The 22325-nt window shown below is 39.9% G+C and overlaps 1 protein-coding gene across 5 annotated transcripts in view; it reads left to right on the top strand.

The window, feature by feature from the left end:
• The window catches only part of SOX6 (SRY-box transcription factor 6), a 780471-nt gene extending 758581 nt beyond the window's left edge, over positions 1-21890 (top strand). For 2 of the 5 annotated variants that reach the window (XM_029582791.1, XM_029582790.1), the window contains 3 exons: positions 3365-3598; positions 10084-10300; positions 21325-21628. In XM_029582791.1, coding sequence (XP_029438651.1) covers positions 3365-3598; positions 10084-10300; positions 21325-21628 — 755 coding nt within the window. Of the gene's footprint in view, positions 1-3364; positions 3599-10083; positions 10301-21324 lie in introns of all 5 variants that reach the window. The other 3 variants (XM_029582793.1, XM_029582792.1, XM_029582789.1) reach the window with 2 other exon arrangements.
• The last annotated feature ends 435 nt before the right edge of the window (positions 21891-22325 follow it).

The raw sequence follows: 22325 nt of genomic DNA, 5'->3' as shown, positions 1-22325 counted from the left end.
TCTGGCCCAGCAGTCAGAATGCTGCCCTGCGTTGATGGATATTGTCAGTTTGAAGCCACCCTACGTTTCACTGCACAATAAAGATGGCTGTCAAAACCATATACAGTGAAATCAATTTATCCTGTATGGTCAGTGCATTTGAAATTAAATTAATGTACCATGGCTATGGTGGCAAAAAGCGTAAGCACATTCGCTATTCATCCTCTGTTGTGGGACTTCATGCAGATGATACCTACACGGCACTTAAATAAAAATAAATAAATAAAAGTTGAACATCTGCGAAGAGATTTTTGTGCAAGACTGATTGACTTTCTCCTCCTTAGCAGAGACTAGAATGCAGGGTAATCCTCAGCCTTGTTCGTTTTCCGCATGTCTTGGCACAACCGAGGAAAAAGTGCAAAGAGGGTAATTTTATAAACTTTCGAAAATATGAATGTATCACCATCCCCAGCTTTGCCTTCTGGCAATGCCGCTCCCAGTCGCAGCAATTTTTAAAAAGCCATTTATGTGTGTAAAGTGCACTCACACGTGAATATCCTATGGACAATTCAATGGCATATTTTGTAGCAATTTATTTTCAAAGGACCACTTAACACGGGTAAAGTGCATTTACACATATAAAATCCAATTTTAAGCTTGTAAATGCTTTTTTAAAATCAGGCCCAATGTGTGTACAGTACATATGAAACAGGGTTATGAGCGTACTTTTAAGCTCACCAGCACTCGTTGATTTTAAAAGCATCACACGCCCAAAACGGGATTTTATGTGCATAAAGTCACTTTGCAAATCCAGGCCCTTGAATTATTCAGTTGGCTCTTAGAATTAACAAAACCATTATGATCTTAACCTCTCCCCCACTCTTTTTGTTTGCATTTCTATTGAATTAATGAGCTTATATTAATGTTTTAAATGGGGGTGGGGGGGGGGGGGGAGAGGCTATCTCTGCTTACTTACTGCATCTTTCCGAATAGGTAAAGCGAGGCAATACCCATTACCACTTACAAGCCTCACAGTGATGTTTGTAAAGCATGCGCATAGTATGAACAGCTGAAGAGTAAATTCGGGGAATGAGCCTTTTGAAAACTGAAGGTGTGCTTATGATAAATTATATATACATATTTTTTTTTTCATTCAAGAATACAATTGTGATTATTATTATTATTGCTATTGTTAATTTGTGCAGTGCATACCAGATGTAGGCAGCACTGTACAGAGACACATAACGGGCAGTCCTTAACTCCTTGGAGCTTAAAATCTGTTCAAGGAAGACTGGCAAGACACCCATGCAAGAAAATCAAATTAGAGGCCTTGAGCTAAAACAGTCAAATCATAGGGAATAAAATATGAAAGAACCAAAAAGGAGGCAAGGAATAAGATGCAAAAAAAAAAAAAAAAGGCTAAGAAACAGGTAATTTGGTATCTCGCTGGTCCTGTCACTTGCAATATATGTTTTCTCTAATGACAGAAGCAGAGTTCATCCTTGTTGCTAATGTCATGATGAGATTAAGGGTAGATGACATTTTGCCATCAAACTCAAAGCCAGGTGGTTTGACGGGAAATGTGTGTTTTCCTGCTGAGGAAAATCCATTGCATTTGCCCCTGCAGATCTGGGGAAGATCTGATGCTGATCCGTCTACTCTCTTCTCCCCACCTGCTGTAACTCTTGTGTCTCTCCTGCCTTTTTCCTTATTACCACTGTCTCCTCCTCCACTTGTTGCCTCTGCTCTTCTCCTTCTTCTGACACCGTTTCCTTTACATTACTCTTTCCTGCTATAAAACTGTGTACCTCTTGTAGACATGCATAACAATCCTAACAGCAGTGGCACTGCTACTGCCTATTTCTATAATGCCACTAGATAAATGTGGCGCTTACCTACCCGCTGTACCATTCCAACCTCCTCCACAAATTCCTGCTGCTACTCTGATGTGCCCCATACTAACTCCCCTCCACCCCAGTGAGAGAGAGAGGTGGAAGAAAGAGTGTCAGCTCTTGGGTGGGGAGAGCGGAGGGGGCTGAAGGAGGGCATCATCATTGCGGAGGCAGGGCAGAGAGAGCATGAGCACCAGAGGAGAGAGGTCAAGAATGTGGGCTTCAGTGTAAGAGGAAAGGAGAGGCTGTCGGCACCTTTATGAGGAGACAGAGAGATTGGTTGCTGTAAGAGGAAGGCGAGAAGAGGGCATTAGGGGTGTGCACAATGATTTGGGCAGGAGGGAATTTTGGGGATTTTTGTTAAATTTTTTTTTTTTCATTTTATTTCATTTTCCGTTTTTGTCCATGCAGTTTTCAAACTGTGCACGCAAAATGCAAATAGTATGCAGCAAATTCATTCTGTGCTCGCTATTTACATTTTACACATACAGGGCCGGATTTTAAATGCCCTGCGTGCGTAAATCCAGCCGGATTTACGCGCGCAGGGCCCTCGCGCCGGCGCGCCTAAGTCCCGGGGCTTCGTAAAAGGGGTGTTTCGGGGGGGTGTTGGGGGCGTTCCGAAAATGATGCGGCATTTCGGGGGCGTGACGCAGCATTTGGGGGGCGGGCCCGGGGGCGTGGCACCGGCCCGGGGGCGTGGTCGAGGCCTCCGGACCAGCCCCCGGGTCGGGTGATGGCGCGCCAGCAGCCCGCTGGCGCACGCAGATTTACGTCTGCTTTCAGCAGGCGTAAATCTGCCAACAAAGGTAAGGGGGGGTTTAGATAGGGTCGGGGGGGTGGGTTAGGTAGAGGAAGGGAGGGGGAAGGAAAGTTCCCTCTGAGGCCGCTCCAAATTCGGAGCGGCCTCGGAGGGAACAAGCAGCGCGCGCTGGGCTCGGCGCGCGCAGGTTGCACAAATGTGCACCCCCTTGCGTGTGCCAACCCCGGATTTTATAAGATACGCGCGGCTACGCGCGTATCTTATAAAATCCAGAGTACTTTTGTTTGCTCCTGGTGCGCGCTCGCGCAAAATTATAAAATCTACCCCACAGTTTCCAAATTGAGCACACAAAACAGAAAATGAAAAAAAACTAAAATGAATTTCATTGGTAATTTTTTTTTTATTTTTATTTAAAAATGATATTAAACGGCTTGTTTTGTTCCTTCTTTTCAAAACAAATGCACATCCCTAGACGATATAAACACCAGGAAGGAGAGCAAAGTGATACTTTTTTTTTTTTAAAGAGTTCTGGCAAACCTGATATAGATTTAAGAGATATAGTTCGTCGACCCATGTAGTCCTACTGGAAATGTCAGGCATAATTTCTTCTATTCCTCCTCGTGTGGCTATTGTAGGAATAAGACAAGTGGGAAACAGAATGAGAGAGTGATTTTCTGAAAAGTATAATAATGCATTGCAACACGTCTTGTTTCTTCCTGCCCCGATATTACAGGAAGTAAGGCAATGAATGGCTCTGCAGCTAAACTACAGCAGTATTATTGTTGGCCAACAGGAGGCGCCACTGTGGCTGAAGCTAGAGTCTACAGGGATACACGTGGGCGGAGTACCAGCGAACCGCACATTAAGCGACCAATGAATGCTTTCATGGTTTGGGCAAAGGACGAGCGTCGAAAAATTCTACAGGCTTTTCCAGACATGCACAACTCCAACATAAGCAAAATCCTAGGTAAGTGCCAAATGCAATGAAGTTTGCAATGAACGGCAGCACTTGAATTATAGGAGTCATGGTTTAGAGCATGGACGAGGCGTTTTATTGCCCATTGAATCAGCAGGCACCGAAGACTTCCTCACGGGTGTTACAGTAAGGGGCCAGTTTTCAAACTGACCACATTGTGCTTGTCTTGCCGGTGTCCTTTGCACCTGTTTTCAAAGAGACAGCATGTGAGGGCTTGCACTTTGAAAGCTGCTGCGGCGCAATGTTTTTAAATCGATCAATTAATTAAGCAAATCGATTTAGATTCCACTTTTTCAGGCGTCTCAGAGAAGAGTACAGTGTTCGCTCGGACACTGGCACCTGCTTTTTGTGCGGGTAGAATTTTGCTGCAAAAGCCCGCACACAGATTTGAAAATGTCACCTCGTGCCGCCTTCTCCTCCCCTGACTTAAACAGGCACCACAGGAGCTCCTTCTCACAGTGCTGCCAAAATTTAGGCATTTTTCAGACAGCCAATTAATGTGGACAAAATGCTTTATACCTGCATAAATTGTTCTGAAATTTACCTGCAAAATTAGAATTTAGTTTACGCAGAAAGACTTCACTGTACCTCTCACTAACCTCACTGAGCGATGAGGGACTGCATATTTGCACATCAGGGCCAAAGACCATCTCTAAAGCACTAAGAACAGATACAGTCTAAAAATAATTTGGATTATTCATTGCCTGCCAGTCACAATAGGAAACCCAAGGCGGTTTACAATTTAGTACCTCAGGGACCATCCTCACCACCACATCTGGAGCTTCTGAAAAGGGCAGAAGATAAGGTGGTACTGTTATTATTACCCGATTATAGATGCATGAGCGGAGGTGCAGGCGGAAGAAGTGACTGACCCAGGGTCACACCAGGAAGTCAGTGGGGCAGCCCCAGATTCATAATTCTCTTGATTTATATTTTAGTTTTCTTCTAACCAATAAACTATATCTCTTCCCAGCAACCAACGGAGAGTGGGTTCAGAAATGAATGATTTTGAATACAAAGTGTTTCAAGCCAAAAAGACCTATTAGGTTGACACCAAAAGTTGTGCCATTTGAATCTCGTGCTTTTGATAACAGAATAGTTGTGGGGGGGGGGGGGGGGGGGTTTCCTGTAAAATCAGATTTCCTGTGAGAGGCATTGGAGATTACCATAGGGCAGTCAGTATAATGACCTGCTTAAATTGGTCTTTCTTGGTTTATTACAGTTACATGCTCAAAATGTTAAATATTCCACAAGTATTGACGATTCAATCAAATTTTTTAAGAGAGGCCCTACAAAACTCAACAATAATAGCCTAGGTTATCCCCCCTCCCGTATTTCTTATTGTAAAAGTGACATCTCTGTTAACCTTCTGCTCCACCCTCACCATGGCCCCTCAAAGCACTCTCACGCTTGGAGAGCCAGAAAGATTTCCCCCAAACCTTATCTCTACATAATGTTTTGGGCTAGCCATTTAAGAGTTGTTAGGGGGAGAAACACAAAATCGTGCAACGTGAATTACACACAGACATTTACTACCATTCCATAAGCCTCTGTTTGTGTAGAATGGAGGGGAAAAAGAGAGAGAGGATAACGATTTATTAGTTATAGTAGCTAGTTTATGATATAGCATTTACCTTTATGATTGCTTATACAAAATACAAGATATAGATATGCTTTGCATTTTACCATAGGAAAAGAAGCACATGCTGTGTATATTACAGAAGTGAGCCACTGTGTGAAAACAAATTTCTAGCACTATTCCATTTTTATAACACTAAAGGCAGCGTAGAAGTGTATTTTGTTTTGGAAATATATGATCATAATTTGCCAGCATAAATATGGAGACCATGCCTAAACGAATACATAATTTGCCACTGTTAAGGTAGGTGAATTTTGAGACGTTTTGCGTTCTTGACCCTTCAAGAGAATTGGAAACATATGGGAGAGCGAGTGGAGAAACATTAACCACTTATGTCCCAGTGCCCTATTTAGAAGACAACCTCTTAAAAATATTGAGACATAATGGGTTAAGGACTATACTTGTTTACCATGCCTTTGAAGGACACAATGGATTATTTCAGTGTCCAGTAACTCATGATAAATCACAGGGAAAAAAAAGCAAGGCGCAATTTCTAATGCATGTTATAGTGAAACTGGACCCTTTTTTTATTTTCAGAATTTTTGTGTGTTTTCAATTCTTTACATTAGTGTTCATTATAAATTGTGTTCTTTCTTGAAAGTCCTGTACAGCATCTTAAAATGTCCCTGTTTATATCTGTCATTTTAGTGGTTGCATGAATGTGCAGTGTTGGCAGCTGAATTGATCTCTCTTATTTGCATGCATTTTATGAAAAAGTACCTATTAGGAGGAGAGTAACTGCATTCATTCAGATATAACATTTCAGGATGACTGTTTCTCAAGTGCCAGTAATACTTCATTTTTGTTCTACATGGACGGAGGCTATCCTGTCAGGTGACTAAGAAAGATAAGTCTATGTGCACCTCCATACAGTGCCAGACAAGAACTGAGTACATTGTTAATGAAGTATGTGTGTGCATAAAGGTTGAAATGACCAGCACCCTTTCATAAATCTGTTGCGTAGTGGCGACTTAGCCAGCTAAGTTCAAGCATATATTTTGCACCGCAGTCTTACCGATTTCTGTTAGAGCTGAAAACTGGCCACTTAGATTTAAGCCAGCCATCCCTGTGCAGAGTGATGGCCGCATAATGTATCTGGTTAGCACTGAAATTTCAGCTCTAGCCAGCTGTGCCATCCCCTTGCCCCCTCCCCCTCCTCCACCATCATCACCAGCCCAAGCACACCTACCGGAATACACCCTGTGGTGGTAAATCTTCAAAAACCTCAGATCTAGCTGCCTGCTTCAGTGACCAGACTATTTTTTTATATTAACCCTCTTCTATATAAAGAACTTCATATGAAGAAAGGGAAAAAACAATTATGTGAATGAATGCACTGTATTAGCAGCAGAGAGGGTGTTATAAACAGGAAGCCTTTGAAGCCTATTTGCAGCCCTGCCTTTGCGAGCATAAGCGGACGCGCAGAGATTTATGCGGTAAGAGCTTCCCAGGTTATAAATACTGCCGTAATTCTCCTCTAAAAGTATGCGCGCGTGTTTCGGTGCACGTGGATGTTTCCAGGGCAAGGAAAATGCTTGTGAACCTGTGGCCCCCACCCCCTTTACTCTTAAGACCAGGTAGAGGGCTGGGGGCCGTGACTGTGCGCTGGTTCCCAGCCTCTGCACGGACGGCCACTACTGTGCCACCTCTGCTTTCCTAATGTAGGTGAGTTGTCGGGGGAAGGTGTGGAAGTCTGCCATTTTTTTTTTGGTCATCTTCCTGGCTCGGGTGAACTTGCAGGTCTTAAAATGGGCTACATTGGTTGAAAGTTTGGGAAACACTGCATTAAAATAGTGTTTGTGATTGTGATTGTGTTTTGTTTTTTTTTTTAATGTAGTAATGGTTAGAAGTTCCATGAGTTTGTTGCCCTAGATTTCCATTTTTGTCCCTTCTCTGCTGTTTCCCACTCACACAGCAGTTTCTGGCACAAAGTGCTTGAAAGAAATAGCATAAAACTCTCAAATTGTCAAAGAAACAAACGAGAACGAGATAACGCAGTAAATATATGTAGTCACTGGAAGTTCAAAAATTAAATTAGAAGAAAAAAGTGGAATGCATATATGGGGTCATTTTTCAAAAGCATTTTTACGTGTACGTATAAAAGTACACATGGAAGAGATTTAGTGTGTACTGTGCGTACTGCAAAGAGTTGTTCCCGGTGCGGAATTGGAGAGGGGAAGTCGTGTACTTGTGCACCTCAGTTTTTGAAAGTACGCACGTAAAGGTTCACATGGACATTCATAGCTCCTCTCTAGCGCCTGTGTCGCCCTAAGATACATGCAGTCCCTCTAACTTTCAAAGGCAATTTACAGACCCAACTCCATCTTGAGAATTAGGGCTGAAGACTGTGTACAGAGTACTTCAGCTGTATGTGGAGTGTTATAAAATTACCCTCATATAGTGAAAAAATATAAAAGCGTAAACATCACCATAGGATGACTGGAATTTGGGTTTCTATGGACTGGAAAAGCTTAAACTGGCTAATATGGCTTTTTTTCTAGCCAGTAGAGTTGTTTTAGCTGAAAGGTAACTGTGGGCAAAACTAAAGAGGCATGATTTAGCATCATTATCATTTGGTTTACTGGAATGAGAACAGTAAACTGAGATTAAAATCTCTACTATTACCATACATAATGATGTAATTCTCAGACAAAACACTCCTTTTCTACAGCCTTTCTTCACATCATTGTGCTCAGCAATGGACTGGAAATCACTGTGTTATACCTGCTAAGATGCTGGCATCCATATTTCTCTTTTTCTCAGCCAACTTATTCTGATGACATCACAGAGCCCATTGACCTTCAGTCTTCTGGCTTCTGATGATGATCCTGACATGGAACCATTGCCTGCCATTTTTATGTTGTTCACAGAAATTTCAAATTTCCAGCAAATGTTGGTGAAGTAATAGTTTCTCCCATGGTCTATCGCAGCTGTAAGCTGTTTTATTATGCCTCGAGATGTAAAAATTCAATTTACGTCATTTAAAAAAAACCCACAGCGCTCTTTCTTCAAGTGTTTAGATATCGCCTTATAAACAATATTAAGAATTTGGATACCTTTTCTTGTCTTGTGTAAACTGTGTTCAGATTCCTAGATTCCTAGTTTTGTTATTAGTGTTACATTAAATGACCATCTATAATAAATAAAATGTTTTTTTGTAATTGCAAATGTGCTTTCTGTTTTTTTCTTTACATATAGCTAAGTGCATTTCGATGCATTTTTTTTTTTTTTTTTTTTTGGACAGAAGAGCAAAACGTTGTTTTGGCCAAAGTGTGCCCAAATTACAGTACAAACGAGTTATGTGTTAGGAAAGATCATAAGATAATGAGTTCATTTTAACTTAGTGGACAAAAAAGCTTTTGATAAAATGGTAGATGCCCCAAGGATCTTGTGGGCATATGCAGCTTTCCCAGAGTATGTCAAACATAGATTTATATTTAATTAGATGAAACTATTTTGAGAGTATTTTATAGCAGTTTTGATTTGTCAGATCAGAACTGAAGGGGCATGGGGGGAGGGCTTCAAGTCAGAAATTATAAGCATAATTAATATTTAAAACGGATGTCACATGAGCATAACAATAACAATCACACAAATAAACCCACACACACCAACTGGTGTATTCCAGTACACACCAATGTAAACAACTCAAAAGACAAACAATGTACTGGTCTTAAATTAATATAGCATATAGAACGCCAAAACAACTTTTGTAAGACCCTCTAATCACGAGCAGACAATTTATATGAGCAACTCGTTTCTCATAGGGGTCTCTGTTACTTTAATAGTAATTGTCCATGAAATTAATTTTTCTTAATTTTTTTTTTTTTTTTTTAATTTTCTTTAAAAAGTTACCACATTAATTATAGGAAACTTCCCAATTGAACTCAGAAAAAAAGGGTACTTATCCACACTGAAAAGGTCCTAGATAACCCGACATGGCCATGTTTCGGACCGTCGTCCTACTTCAGGGGAATTAGTGGAAACCGATTCAGACAGCCATCTCCAATGTGGCTCAGTAATCCTTCTTTTTGCGGCGTATTTTCTCCGTGCCAATGCTTTTGTTAGGCGGGTTGCTCGCCTAACAAAAGGATTGGCACGGAGAAAATACGTTAGGCGAGCAACCCGCCTAACAAAAGGATTGGCACGGAGAAAATACGTTAGGCGAGCAACCCGCCTAACAAAAGGATTGGCACGGAGAAAATACGCCGCAAAAAGAAGGATTACTGAGCCACATTGGAGATGGCTGTCTGAATCGGTTTCCACTAATTCCCCTGAAGTAGGATGACGGTCCGAAACATGGCCATGTCGGGTTATCTAGGACCTTTTCAGTGTGGATAAGTACCCGTTTTTTCTGAGTTCAATTGGGAAGTTTCCTATAATTAATGTGGTAACTTTTTAAAGAAAATTAAAAAAAAAAAAAAATTAAGAAAAATTAATTTCATGGACAATTACTATTAAAGTAACAGAGACCCCTATGAGAAACGAGTTGCTCATATAAATTGTCTGCTCGTGATTAGAGGGTCTTACAAAAGTTGTTTTGGCGTTCTATATGCTATATTAATTTAAGACCAGTACATTGTTTGTCTTTTGAGTTGTTTACATGAGCATAACAGCCATCAAGCTTTTCAGTAGCTTTTGAATTAAATTGGACCTTGGTTAGCAGATTTTGGGCATAAAATCTAAACATGTACATGCTGGCAAAATAGAAAAGAAAAGAATGTGAAAAATGTGAGTCACATGTGCATCTGAAGTACCATAAGTTTTATTTTTATGTGACTTCTCTAAAGTCAAGAGCTGTCTTATTTGACCCTTTCTTAATGTAACTGCTTTGCAGGCTCACGTTGGAAATCTATGTCAAACCAAGAGAAGCAACCTTACTATGAAGAGCAGGCACGGCTCAGTAAGATCCATTTAGAGAAGTATCCCAACTACAAGTATAAACCCCGACCAAAACGCACCTGCATTGTGGATGGCAAGAAACTGCGTATTGGAGAATACAAGCAACTGATGAGGTCTCGAAGACAGGAGATGAGGCAGTTCTTTACTGTTGGGTAAGTATAGGCTCCGGGTACTGCAGTCCCATTTGTAAGCTTGCATTTAATTAAAACTTGATTGGACTAATGCAAGCCTATACAAGTGGGTCCCTGTTTTCCTTCAACAGAAGAGATAGGTTGAGTGGGGAAGAGAATATGGAGCATGAGCAGAGCTTTTTAGCTTATTTTTTATAAAGCGCAGTACTGGCTGACTCTGCCACAAAACCATCAAAAAGTGTCTGTGCAGGAAATCAGCTTCAAAGCTTCCTGCATGGTGATTCCGTTTAGTGATTTTACTTAAAAAAAAACAAAACAGGGCATACGTTTAAATTTTTAAAATGTTGCATTCCACAAATGGTACAGTGATGTAAGTGAGCCAGGATATAACCTCTTAGGACCATTACTAACATGAGCTATTAAATACGTAGGTAATGTTTTCATTCTGTATCACTGAATGATGATGACCATGGGAAAACAGAGTGCAGAAACTGCAAACTAATATAATTCCTTGTGTTACAAATTAAACTTCATTCAGAGTTTCATTTTATAATCTAATGTTCGGTTCACTCTGAAAAAAAAAAAAAATTGTGCCAAATACATTTTCTCTACAAAAACATGTGCGTGTTCTACTGTCAAAATCTATACGATTAGAAATCAGTAGGAAAAATGTACAACGTGCAAAGATCAAACCTTGTGATAGAGGACAGTCATTGAATCAAATTGGGAACCTGTAATGGAAACATCAATTTAAAATAATCTTCCTGCTCTCATCGATAAATCTATGAGGAACGGAATAGAAATGTGTGATCAGTTCAAAGTCAAGCTCAAACCCAGCAGGTTTCAGATTAGTTTGAGTTCAACAGGAAATGTGGATTTTCCTGAGATTTGCTGAGAGAATTTGTTGGGATTCTCTTCCCCCCCCCCCCCCTGCCCCTGCACCTCTGGGGAAAATCCAATGAGGAGTCTGAAAAATCTAAAGGAGAGGGTCCTCAGAAAATCCCAAGTAAAGCCACTTATGATTTTCTGAGGGCTCTACAGCAGATTCTGCCATTTTCCCACATGGGCCCTCAATTGTGTGATGAATCTTTAGGTCTTGTGCACATAACGCTATATATATATATATATATATACATTTGTAAGGCAGCCAACTTTAGCTGATCAATAAAACGGGTGGGCTCCGGAGAGTTCCTGGGACGAGCTTACAACTTAGTCGTTCATCCTAGGTCATATAAATAGCAGGCCTGAATCTAACCAGATACGTTTCTCCAGTTACATGCAGATGAATTTTCAGTCAAAAACCCAGTTGGTTAGATTCCACCTAAAGATAACTGCTTAAAATGAATTGCTTGTCTTTGCTGCCTTGTGATTTTATTGAAATTTGACCCGCTGGTAAATATTTATATTGCTGTTCTTTGGGTTTCAGTTGTTCCGAGAGGCCTAACTGTTCTGTTATAGTGAATTCCTTGATAGGATTAACTGTGACAAACAAGGAGTCATTATACTTTATATGTGCATCTAGTGGTGCAGATTAAGCCAATGTTTTGAATAAGGCAGTGATATTATACTAGCAGTGAACTGACTCATACACAATGGATGCCTTTGTAGGATTCCTGTTATTTTGCTCCTCGCTCAGTTGCTCATCGTAGTGGTGTGCAACATGCAGCCATTTCCTTAATATAACTGATTTCATTTTTTGGCCTCTAACAAGCTATCACCTGATAGCTTGTGAATAGTACAACGCACAGGATTCCGACAGAATTTGACTTCTGCCTCCAATAGGGTACATATTCAAAATATAGCCATTTATCTAAGTTAGCCGACTAGACTTGTTTGGCTAACTTAGATGGTATATTCAGCAGCATAGTTATCTCTCATCATGTCTCATTCCTATTAATGTATTCATGGAAGAAGATTTTTTGCATACCACCAGGGCCTTATTTCACGAACAGGGATACCAGACCTGTATAAAAGAGAATATACGGGTCCTGCATTTACCGATTAATTCAGTGGAGTGAATGGTTTGTCAGAAATACTTGCGCCTCAACAGACAGACAGCTGGATCAATCTAAAGAAGATACTAGCTAGATCCTTTAAACTATTACCATGCTTGTTTCATGAATTGATTGTAACAGTCTTATTCCTACGATCCTTTCTTTTTTTGTAAGAATATAGCTTATTTATTCCGGTATTAGACAGTTTTGATAAGAACAGAAGACAAAACAGCCTACATGATAAGACATATTCATTTGTATTTTTATTTGTGTGTTTGTATAATGCTTTTAATTAACATGCTGGAATAATAAAAAAAAAACAGATAGAATAATGGGCTGGGAATTGGGAGAGAATCCCCTCACCCACCCCCCACCCCCCCAGCTCATGGTGCCATAGCCCGACAGAGGCTATTTCTAGCTGAGCTTGGAGCCCAGAGGAGCAGGAGAAAACCGTAGGACAGCACTTTCACGCAGGTCAATACAATGGCTTCCCTAGTCATATTCTGATACGTTGATAATAAATTTGGACAGAATATATCCCCCCCCCCCCCCAACGCAGTTTTTTCTCAAAAGAACGTGTGCAGGGAGGGTTTTAAAGCTCCAGTCCTCCAGGGACGTGAACCGATCCGGTTTTCACGATATCTCTACGGTGATGAATTCTTGTCTCACGGGTGGTACACACCCATTGGGCCTGTGGCCTGGACTCGTTTGGATATTTTAGCTGTCCCGAGAGATCCAGGCCTGTCTGTGGCCCTCCAGGACTGGAATTTCAAAGCCTCGAGAAGAGGTTTCAGAGTTCATCGGGCTCCTTGGCTCCCTGAACAAAAGATTTCTGTAGAATAGTTTTCAGCCCTCAAAAAGCTGCAGACAGTTCTAGGATTCAGGATATCTTCAGTGAATAGTCATAAGATCTATTTGCATGTAGTAGTTCTTATTCATGCTCAGTTTACATATTGTGGTTATTCTGAAAAGCGTTAGAGCTTGAGGCACCTGTAAGGTTCATGAATCGGTGACTGGGGGGGGAGGAATACAAGGTATATCATTTTCTTAAGAAGAAAGTAGAACAGGGATTTATAAGGCATCCCATCCATTATCTAGTAAATCCATTACTTATATTTTCTTTAATGTGATAAAGGCATGTGAAATTGGCAGTGGCAATACAATTTACTGTCCTGCCTATAATAATGCTCTTTCCATGGACTGCTCAGCAAATCTCAACAAACAAAGAATTTGCACTGAATTAGCAATGGTAACACACTACCAGATCCAATGCAATTTTGAGTTGTCTGCACAGTTACATGGGCCATGAAACTTGTAACTAATTTTTCAAAGGGGGAACTACTTTGAAAGCTGGCCACAAGTTAATCGGTGACAAACGTTTGTGCCGGCCTTTTCACCTGCTCTATCTGCAGGTCAGCTGCATGGTTGAAAATACATGGGTAGGTTTGGAAATTAAATATACATGCATTTTTCCCTCCCTCCTGGCCTGTATCCACCCCCTGGGATGGCCTATTTTTTGCCATAGCTTAAATCTAGTGAAAGTAGGGACCTAGACTTATCTACTCTGTGGGTTTCGGTTTTCACCTCTAAGGGATGTAGCCAGGTAATTCCTTACTTACCCAGCTAGATCCTTTTGAAAATTGGACCTCCGCTTTTTAACAAATAAAGCTGAAAAGCAATTAAATATACAGAACAGTGGTGGATTCCACAGATAGTATAACAACCTTGTCTCTCATCTTGCTTCATTTCAACTGGCAACTGTTAATAATCCCCAAATATTTGTAGAAACATTTAAACTGTGAAAAGGCCGGAAGGCTAATTTACTCTTCTGATAAAAACACTTTTGGCAGGCTTTTTATATTCTCAGTTGTAAAAGGAATTTTTATCATTGCCTTATATTCTACATGCCCTTCTCCTCTGTCTTAATCTTGCTATTTTGTCCATAGTACCCCAAAGCTGATCAAGTACAGCCAATAGAATTGTGCAGCAGTAAAGAGACTGATAGACATATTCCCTTTTTTATACAACAGTTATAAATTTTACCATTGTCAGATTTCTTTGATACAATCTGCTTTGCATTCGGAATCAGTCACGGTTTGACTGTTTAATGATCCTTGATAAAACAATGAAATTGATTGAAGTCAATTGGTTAAATGGTTGAAAGACTAATTACAGCATGTAATTCCCTTGAACAGAAGACAGGATACTTTCTTTATCCATTTATAACCTAACAAATCTTGAAGGCAAAACATTTTAAGCCTTATTTGCAAGAAGACTTCTCCACTCTCTGAATCAAAGCACCTCTGAAATCAAAAGACTGTATCTCAGTAGCGAATGTGGTTGCCTTTTACTGAGATGGGTTTAATGAAAAGTCCATGTTTATACTGAAATCCGCCTTATCTGCCATTGCTGCCAGTAAATGCATTCTTTTGCATGTGGTATATGGATCTTGGTACTGTACTGTGTATTTATTTAATTATTTATTTACTTACGTTTTTAGAAGCAATAAACCAATGGTATGGTTTTATATAGCAGGCATCACCCAGATAGGATCACAGAAGTCTTTCCAAGCATACCATTTCAGAAATATGCATGCCGTTATCTTCAGGAGAAGAGTTATACTACTCCTTGGTTTCAGACATTGTACATTGTCTTTCGGATGGTGGAAGGGACCGGGATCATGTGCTGTTTCTCAACTACTACTGGGGATCCTGAAGGAGGAGGGGGAAAGGGGACTTAGAATCACCCAGAGAGTCACTGAGAATGTGGGAATGCGGCCCTGCCAGATAGTGGTCATATGAAGTACAAGCTGAGCCAGTCCTGGGATTATTCCCATTGCATCTACTGACTTGTAGTTCCTACCCAAGCATCTTGATTTTAATCAGTGAGCATCACAGATTGTACAGTGCTATGAAACAGGTTGATGGTATATGTGGTCATGTGTTACAAGGGTGTATGTGCTAAAATGGATTAAAACTGGCACAGTAGAACTGGCACAGCATACATTACCTGCCAGTTCTAATGTGAGCAGTTCATTGGGATTTAACGCGGTGCTAATTAGATGCATTACGTGACAGTGTTAAAATTGCTGCAATAAAGTGAACATCCCATGTTGTACCATGCAGCCCTGAGAAATGTGTCCAGTTAACATGGTGCCTGGTATAGGGAGAAGGATTCCCAGAAATGTGTGGCCTCTCTGTTTTCCCTCCCCCCTCCCCAAAAAAAACATTATCATGCTTTCTGGTCTCCCACCCCCAACCACTAAACTCCTTATGCCTCAAACAATGCTTCCAATAGCCACTGCTATTACTAGCATCAGTAGCATAGGATAGACTTAGTTTTTGGGTACTTTCCAGGTACTTAAGGCCTGGATTGGCCACTGTTGGAAACAGGATGCTGGGCTTGATGGTCCCTTGGTCTGACCCAGTTTGGCATGTTCTTATATTCAATTCTTTGTTGGCAGAAGGAAGCCAGTTTCTCATGGCAGCACAAATCGAAATATTACTAATGGCACTCTGACCATCCACTATGTACATGGACATTAGTTAACGCCCGTGTCACTGTATATGTTCAATATCGGGCAAATTTTAAAAGGCCCATGTGTGTAAAATTCAGGGGTTATGCACGTAGCCTTTCGAAAGGACCCGGGCACATGCGTTAAGCATGCCAGTTATTAGCACATGGCTTTTCCTAGGTGCTTTTCTTCTGTTTGGGGAACCCGGCAGAATATTTTGCCGGTTGCACCCATCGCTACCTTCCTCTTTTTTAATTACTCCTGGAACTGCCTCGGCTTGCTGTTTTAGTCCCGGTATCGCTGTGCATCCAAGTGAGCTAAAACGGCAGCCAGAATACTTTGACCAAGACTAGTCAGCCTACAAAATTTTCTAGTTGGCGGAATAACATATTTTAGTACTTTTTTTTTTTTTTAAACAAGCAACTTTAATAGTTGATTAGGTCAAATGACATATTTGATGTGTGTGTTAGCATCATGGCAATTTTCTGACCATGTAGAAAGATATAGAGCTGATTGTCAGTTAACAATGTTTAAGCGGGGGGAGGGGGGGGAGGGGAAAAAGGCAGGAGTGTGGTAAAGGATAACTTGGTATAATTTACTAGGGTGCATAAATCTACTGCTGACCATGGCTCAGTACAGTGCTATCTGCTGCCAGTCCTTTAGGCTGAGAAAAATATAATTTGCAAAAAGCAGCCCAGCTCAAATGTGAATATTCATCAACCAAGCACCAGAGTCTTTGAGCTGAGAGGCCAAAGTCAGGAGCTCTCTTAGAAAAAAAAAAAATCAGTTTTACCAAATGAGACAAAGCTACATCTTTCAATGGGGAAAAGCCTGGGACATGTGATGCTCAGATGTAAAAAGCAGAGACAGCACTAACTCAGAGGAAAATAAATCAGAATCATTTGTTTTTGCTCACAGTTCAGGCTAATGAATCCATGTGTTGCTTCCAGAAAGAACAATAGTACTGCTTGATTATAAATCATGCTTGCAGTAGTTGCGAGGCCAGATTTAAGTTCTGGGCAAAAGTAGGGCAAGAAAAGTCCGCAAGTCATATTGCTCGCACTATTTTGTAATAGTGCATCTTTTGCCTGAGGAGTTAATTTCGTGCAGCTTCTAAACTGGGTAAAAAAAACCAACCCAAAAAAACCTTGCCTGGGAAAATATTCTGCAAGCAGAAATGTGTATACAAAGCACCATGGGACTTTTTCCTGATCTTCAGAATTAGTCCTAGCTGCCCAAAAGTTCTACTGCAGAACGTTTTACTGAATCTTTACTCGTATATTTGGTTTTCTGTGGATAATGTTTTCCCTGTCCTGAAACCGCAAGGAACTAAATCCTGGACTAAAAGACGTGTTTCAAAATTGGGCAAGAAAAGTGACTTGCAGGTGTTACACACTTTTTTTTTTTTTTTTTTTGGTCTCCGAAATTGATTGTGTCGGTGCAAAATATTAAATGGGTGCTTCTGTCTTTCCTGACCTTTTACTGGCAAATTAACAGGGATATTTATCAAAATGCGTTAGGGCGTTATCGCCCGCGATAAATACCGCATCACAAAATGCATATGCAAATTTAAAATTAGTATTCAAGTGGAAAGAGTTTGGGCAGAGTGCATGGGAAATGAGGGTTCGTTAACGTGACGTGTGATAAAGTAACGCACGCGGGATTTAACGTCGGAAATTACTACACCTTTTTACTGTGCATTTATATCTATGTCAGCTGTGCGTTACCGGCCGAAACGGTATTTATTGCAAATTCCGGTTCAGGGAGGAGGGGAGGGGAAGAGAGAGAGAGAGCCTCTGTGGAGGTTCATTTATATTTAAACTTTTTATACCACTGTAAGAGGGGGCATTATGAACTCGGGGTGAGGTTTGTGGAGTGGGTTCTGGGGGCAGTTTTACATGCACAGTCTTACGTATGAACAGAACAGTTACCATTGGTGAAGACTTAATCTGATTTGTAGTGATGAAAAGAAGAGTAGATCTGTACCATGTTCTCTCTACCTAGGTACAAATCTACTCTTCTTTCACCTTTCATCACTCCTAATCAGATTAAATCTTCACTGGTGGTAACTTTGCTATTCGTACGTATGAATGTGCATTTAAACTGCTCCCCAAACCCAATCTCGCCCCGAGTTACTAGTGCCCCCTCTTACAGTGGTATATAAATAGTTAACTTTTTTGTGAGCTTCTACAGAGGCTCAGGTGCTCTCTCTCTCTCTCTCTCTTTCTCTCCTGACCTAAAACTGGCAAATTAATTGAAAAGTACCTTTACATTTTGTATATGTGGTTGGCGATAGGTAACATTGGTGAGTTTTCATTCTAGAGTAAAGACATACAGAAAATCTTCAGCCTTCTTTGAGCTGTTTAAAATTTTGGGTTTTCCTCCTATTCACTGAAATTTCTCTGGTGAATCTATGGAAAATTTGATCAACTTTGGTGCAGATTTACCAAGGACTTGCTGACTCGTGGGAATCCATGTTGATTCTGTTTGCTGCAGACCCTTCAAATCAAGCAAACCTGCTCAAACGCCATGTAGATGTTCCAATTGCAGGAGTTTGTTTTGGATTTTTCTTTCTAAGAAAATGTTTGATGAATTAATTTGATAATCCCACAAATAAGAGTTTGAATGTTACTGTTCCACAGTCTTGCACTAATAAGATGTCAAAGTAATATTCAAAAAATGCCAGTGTGCTGAGCCTAGTCTGCCAAAATCTGGCTATGTTAAGATGATTTTCAGCTGAAGATTTTCTTAAATCTGGCTGGCTAAAATAGCTGGCTAGAATCAGGGGGCTCAAGTTTACCCACCTAAACTTAGCTGGTTAGCACTAAACATTAATTCTAGCTGACAGTCCTCTTCCACCGTCCCAACACAGTGCAGCCAATAGCCCATACCTAGCCTGCCTTTATAGATTACATAGCAGTTTGTTCTGTTTTCACACATACAGTATATGCCATCTTCTCCAGAAATGAGACCCTTAACAGTTTTCACCCCTCTTCTGCCCAGACATCTTGAACATATTACATATCAGTAGAGTAACTCCCCCTTCTCCCCTCCAGCCCATCTCCCTATTATAGAATATATAGCAGATCCCTATGCTGCCCACACTTTGACTAAAAAATATAACTGACTGAGATCCTTCCATTTTCTGCCCCTCACCTGCCACTCACTTCAGCACAAATAAATTCCCATTCTCTCTACGACCCACACTCCTACTCAACTAGAAGCCCCCAACCCCCCCCCCCCCCCCCCCCCCCCCCCCACTACAGCTTACCCAGCCAAGCCAGAAGGAAAACGTAGACTTACCATTGCTCTAGTTTGCAAACCTATTTTTGCATGGAGTTCTGCTGCCTGCTCATAGTTAATGAGCAGTTTTGCATAATTTGTATTACCTTCATTCATATTTAAATAAAATTTTGCATGCACAAAGCTGTGTTCACTGGGACACCCATTAAAGAACATATTACACCATTATCGGCCAACTTGTATTGGCTGCCCATTGAGTTCAAGGTGTTGATCCTGATTTTCAAAGCTGTGAATGGTGTGGCCTCCTTGTTGTCTTAACGCCGTGCTGACTATCGGCCTTGTTGGACTTTGCGATCATCTTTGCTGAATTTACTAGATATATCATCTATCAAATTAATTAATTTAGCTGAGTCCCGTGAATGTATGTTCGGGGTACCCTGTCTTCTCTGTAACGCTATACCTGAGACGCTTAAGAACGAACCTTCATTGGTTCATTTCAGGAAGCACTTAAACGCTCATTTGTTCAGCTAGGCTTTAAATAATTAGCTTTGGTCTTTTAACCTGTGTATTGGACTTGATTGCTTGATTGTCTGGATTCTGTGGTTTATAATATTTTGGCAGTTTTTATCAAGTTATCCTGAAATTAGCACAGTCATTTTGTTGATTTGGCAAGAAACATCTTTGCTGTTTATATGAGCTTATATCATATGGTTTTTGTTAATTTTTTTTTTTATTTGTATTAAACTTTTCATTTTTAAGAAGATACACACAATCTATATGCACACATTATTTATACATAAAAGAAAAAAAAAAAGAGAAACAATTTAAAAATCCTTTGCATATTCATTTGTGTTACCTAGAAACATAGTCTACGATAGTAATTACAGAATCTGACTGGCAGAAAAAGAGGTTTATCCAATACAATAAAGATAATAATTTGTGTCTAAACTGTATCTAAATTTATAATTTCTCCCTTTGGATGAAATTTAGGAGTCAAGGTATGTACGCAATTGTTCTGGATAGCTGAATACATATCTCGTATTTTGATATATAAGAACGCATTTACATGGAAAACGTAATAAGAATTTTGCTCCTCTCTGTATGACCCTTTCTTTCATAGTTAGAAATTATTTTCTTCTTAATTGCGTATTTAAAGAAACATCAGGAAAAATTCTAATTGGAAAACCATGAAATTGAGAATTCTGATTTTTAAAGTATAATCTAAGAATAAGATCTCTCTGGGAGAGGTCTGCAAATTGTACTATTAATGTAGCACGAGATTTAATTTCCATATCAGACGATTTCTCAAGAAGTTCAGACAAATTTGTATCATCTTTGTGTTCCCCCTGACCTTGTATTAACGAATCACTACTTGCAACTTTTTGAGGGATATAATATATCCTAGTTATTATTGGTAATGTTCCCTCTGAATATTTCAATACTTTTGTAAGATAACTCTTAAATAGCTCTCTAGGTGATAATAGATGAGTTCTGGGAAAATTTAAGATTCGCAGATTAACTCTTCTACTTTGATTTTCTAATTGTTCAATTTTGTTTGAGTTGTTAAGTATTTATTAATTTTGTATGTTACTTTTTAAATTGTTTTTATTTTGTTTGTGCAAAAAATCTGTGTTTTATTGTAATTTAATTACTTTTATAACCTGCCTATCCAGGTGAGTGCCCCAGGTCAGATACAACATTTTAAAATAATAATAGAATAAAATAGTGATTATATAGACACATGACATTTCAGAATAATATTAATCAAAATAATTAAAAAACTTAATAAATATACAAAATAAATGTAATATTGGAAAGTTCTAGGCAATTATGATGACCCCTAAATTTTAGCAATTACAGCTGAGTACAAGCCCCCACTAACTATCTGAATAGAAACAAGCCATCCAGAATTGAAACTGAAAAATCAGAAGGATAAGGAAGACTATAGTTTCAGTTTGGGTGATTAATAATTGGGAAAAATAAAATAAAAGTCCTAACAGTCAAACTCATATCACATGGCTGGTGACGATCTCTCACATATAAGGATGATAGTTATTGAAAAAAATCTAAACCAGGAATTCTGCCTGTTCAGTGTCAATCTTTCTCTTTGCAAGAGATCACATTCAGCCATGTGACACCTACTGTGATGCAATTTGCTTTCCTTTCTTTTCAACTGAGTAACACATTTTTCCCATCTAACCCAAGCTCTTGCTTTAAAAATATGAACTCCAAACTCTTGTACAATCTTGCCCCTTTCCTGATATGTGACTTCTCGTTGCCATTATGTTTTACAGACAGCAGCCTCAGATTCCCATCACCACAGCAACAGGCGTTGTGTATCCTGGTGCTATTAGCATGGCGACCACCAGCCCGTCACCTCAGATGACGTCCGACTGCTCCAGCACCTCTGCCAGCCCAGATCCCAGTATCCCTGTCATCCAGAGCACTTACGGCATGAAGATGGATGGCGGAAGCCTCACTGGAAACGATATGATAAACGGGGAGGAAGAAATGGAGTTGTACGAGGACTTTGAGGATGACCCAAAATCGGACTATAGCAGTGAAAATGAAACCCCGGAGGCTGTCAGTGCCAACTGAGGACTTTTGGTAGAAGAGAAAAAGTACTCTTAACCTTTTTTTTTTCTTTTCTTTTTTTTTTTTTTTGATGGGGGTTTTGAACAAAACGTTCTCAAAAGAGCCTGCATGCATGTGTGGCCCCCACAACCTACATCAGCAGATTGGTCTTAAATGTTTCTTAAATGTGTGAACCCCATTTATTTTTCTCCAATTTTTCATGAACCTGTTTTGGGTTTTTTTTGTTTGTTTTTTTAATTTACGTGGACATATAAAATATCAGACATCAGGACTTGAAAACTTATATGAATCCATAGCTGTCTGACAAGTCTTAAATTTATTTTATTTTATTTTTTTTTTTTTGTTCTTTTCCTTGTTTTGGATGGTGACAAAGGTTTGAGTTACTGTTTTTAGATGGGGGAGGGGGGAGGGTTAAACATTCTCACTCAGGTATGCTGTGCCAGCCAATAGGTTGTGAATGTGTTTTTATTCTGAATTCTTTTAGAAATGAACTGCGGCTTTTCATATGGTGAATCAGAACAAGTCCACAAATGTGCACCTCCGCACCTGGTAGGGAATGTAAAACAACCAAGCGTTTGAGTTCTGTTTTTCTTTTCCAGGCATATAGTTGAACTTCTGATGTGCCAAACTTTTCAGACCTTTTTTTTTTTTTTTTTTTTTGGAAGGGGGTGGGAGGGAAGGGGATGTAATATTCCTAACA

This window comes from Rhinatrema bivittatum, chromosome 17 (genome assembly GCF_901001135.1).
Source record: "Rhinatrema bivittatum chromosome 17, aRhiBiv1.1, whole genome shotgun sequence".
In the NCBI taxonomy this organism is placed as follows: Eukaryota; Metazoa; Chordata; class Amphibia; order Gymnophiona; family Rhinatrematidae; genus Rhinatrema; species Rhinatrema bivittatum.
The sequence above is the reverse complement of the archived record's forward strand: the minus strand, read 5'-3'. Positions and strand labels throughout refer to the sequence as shown.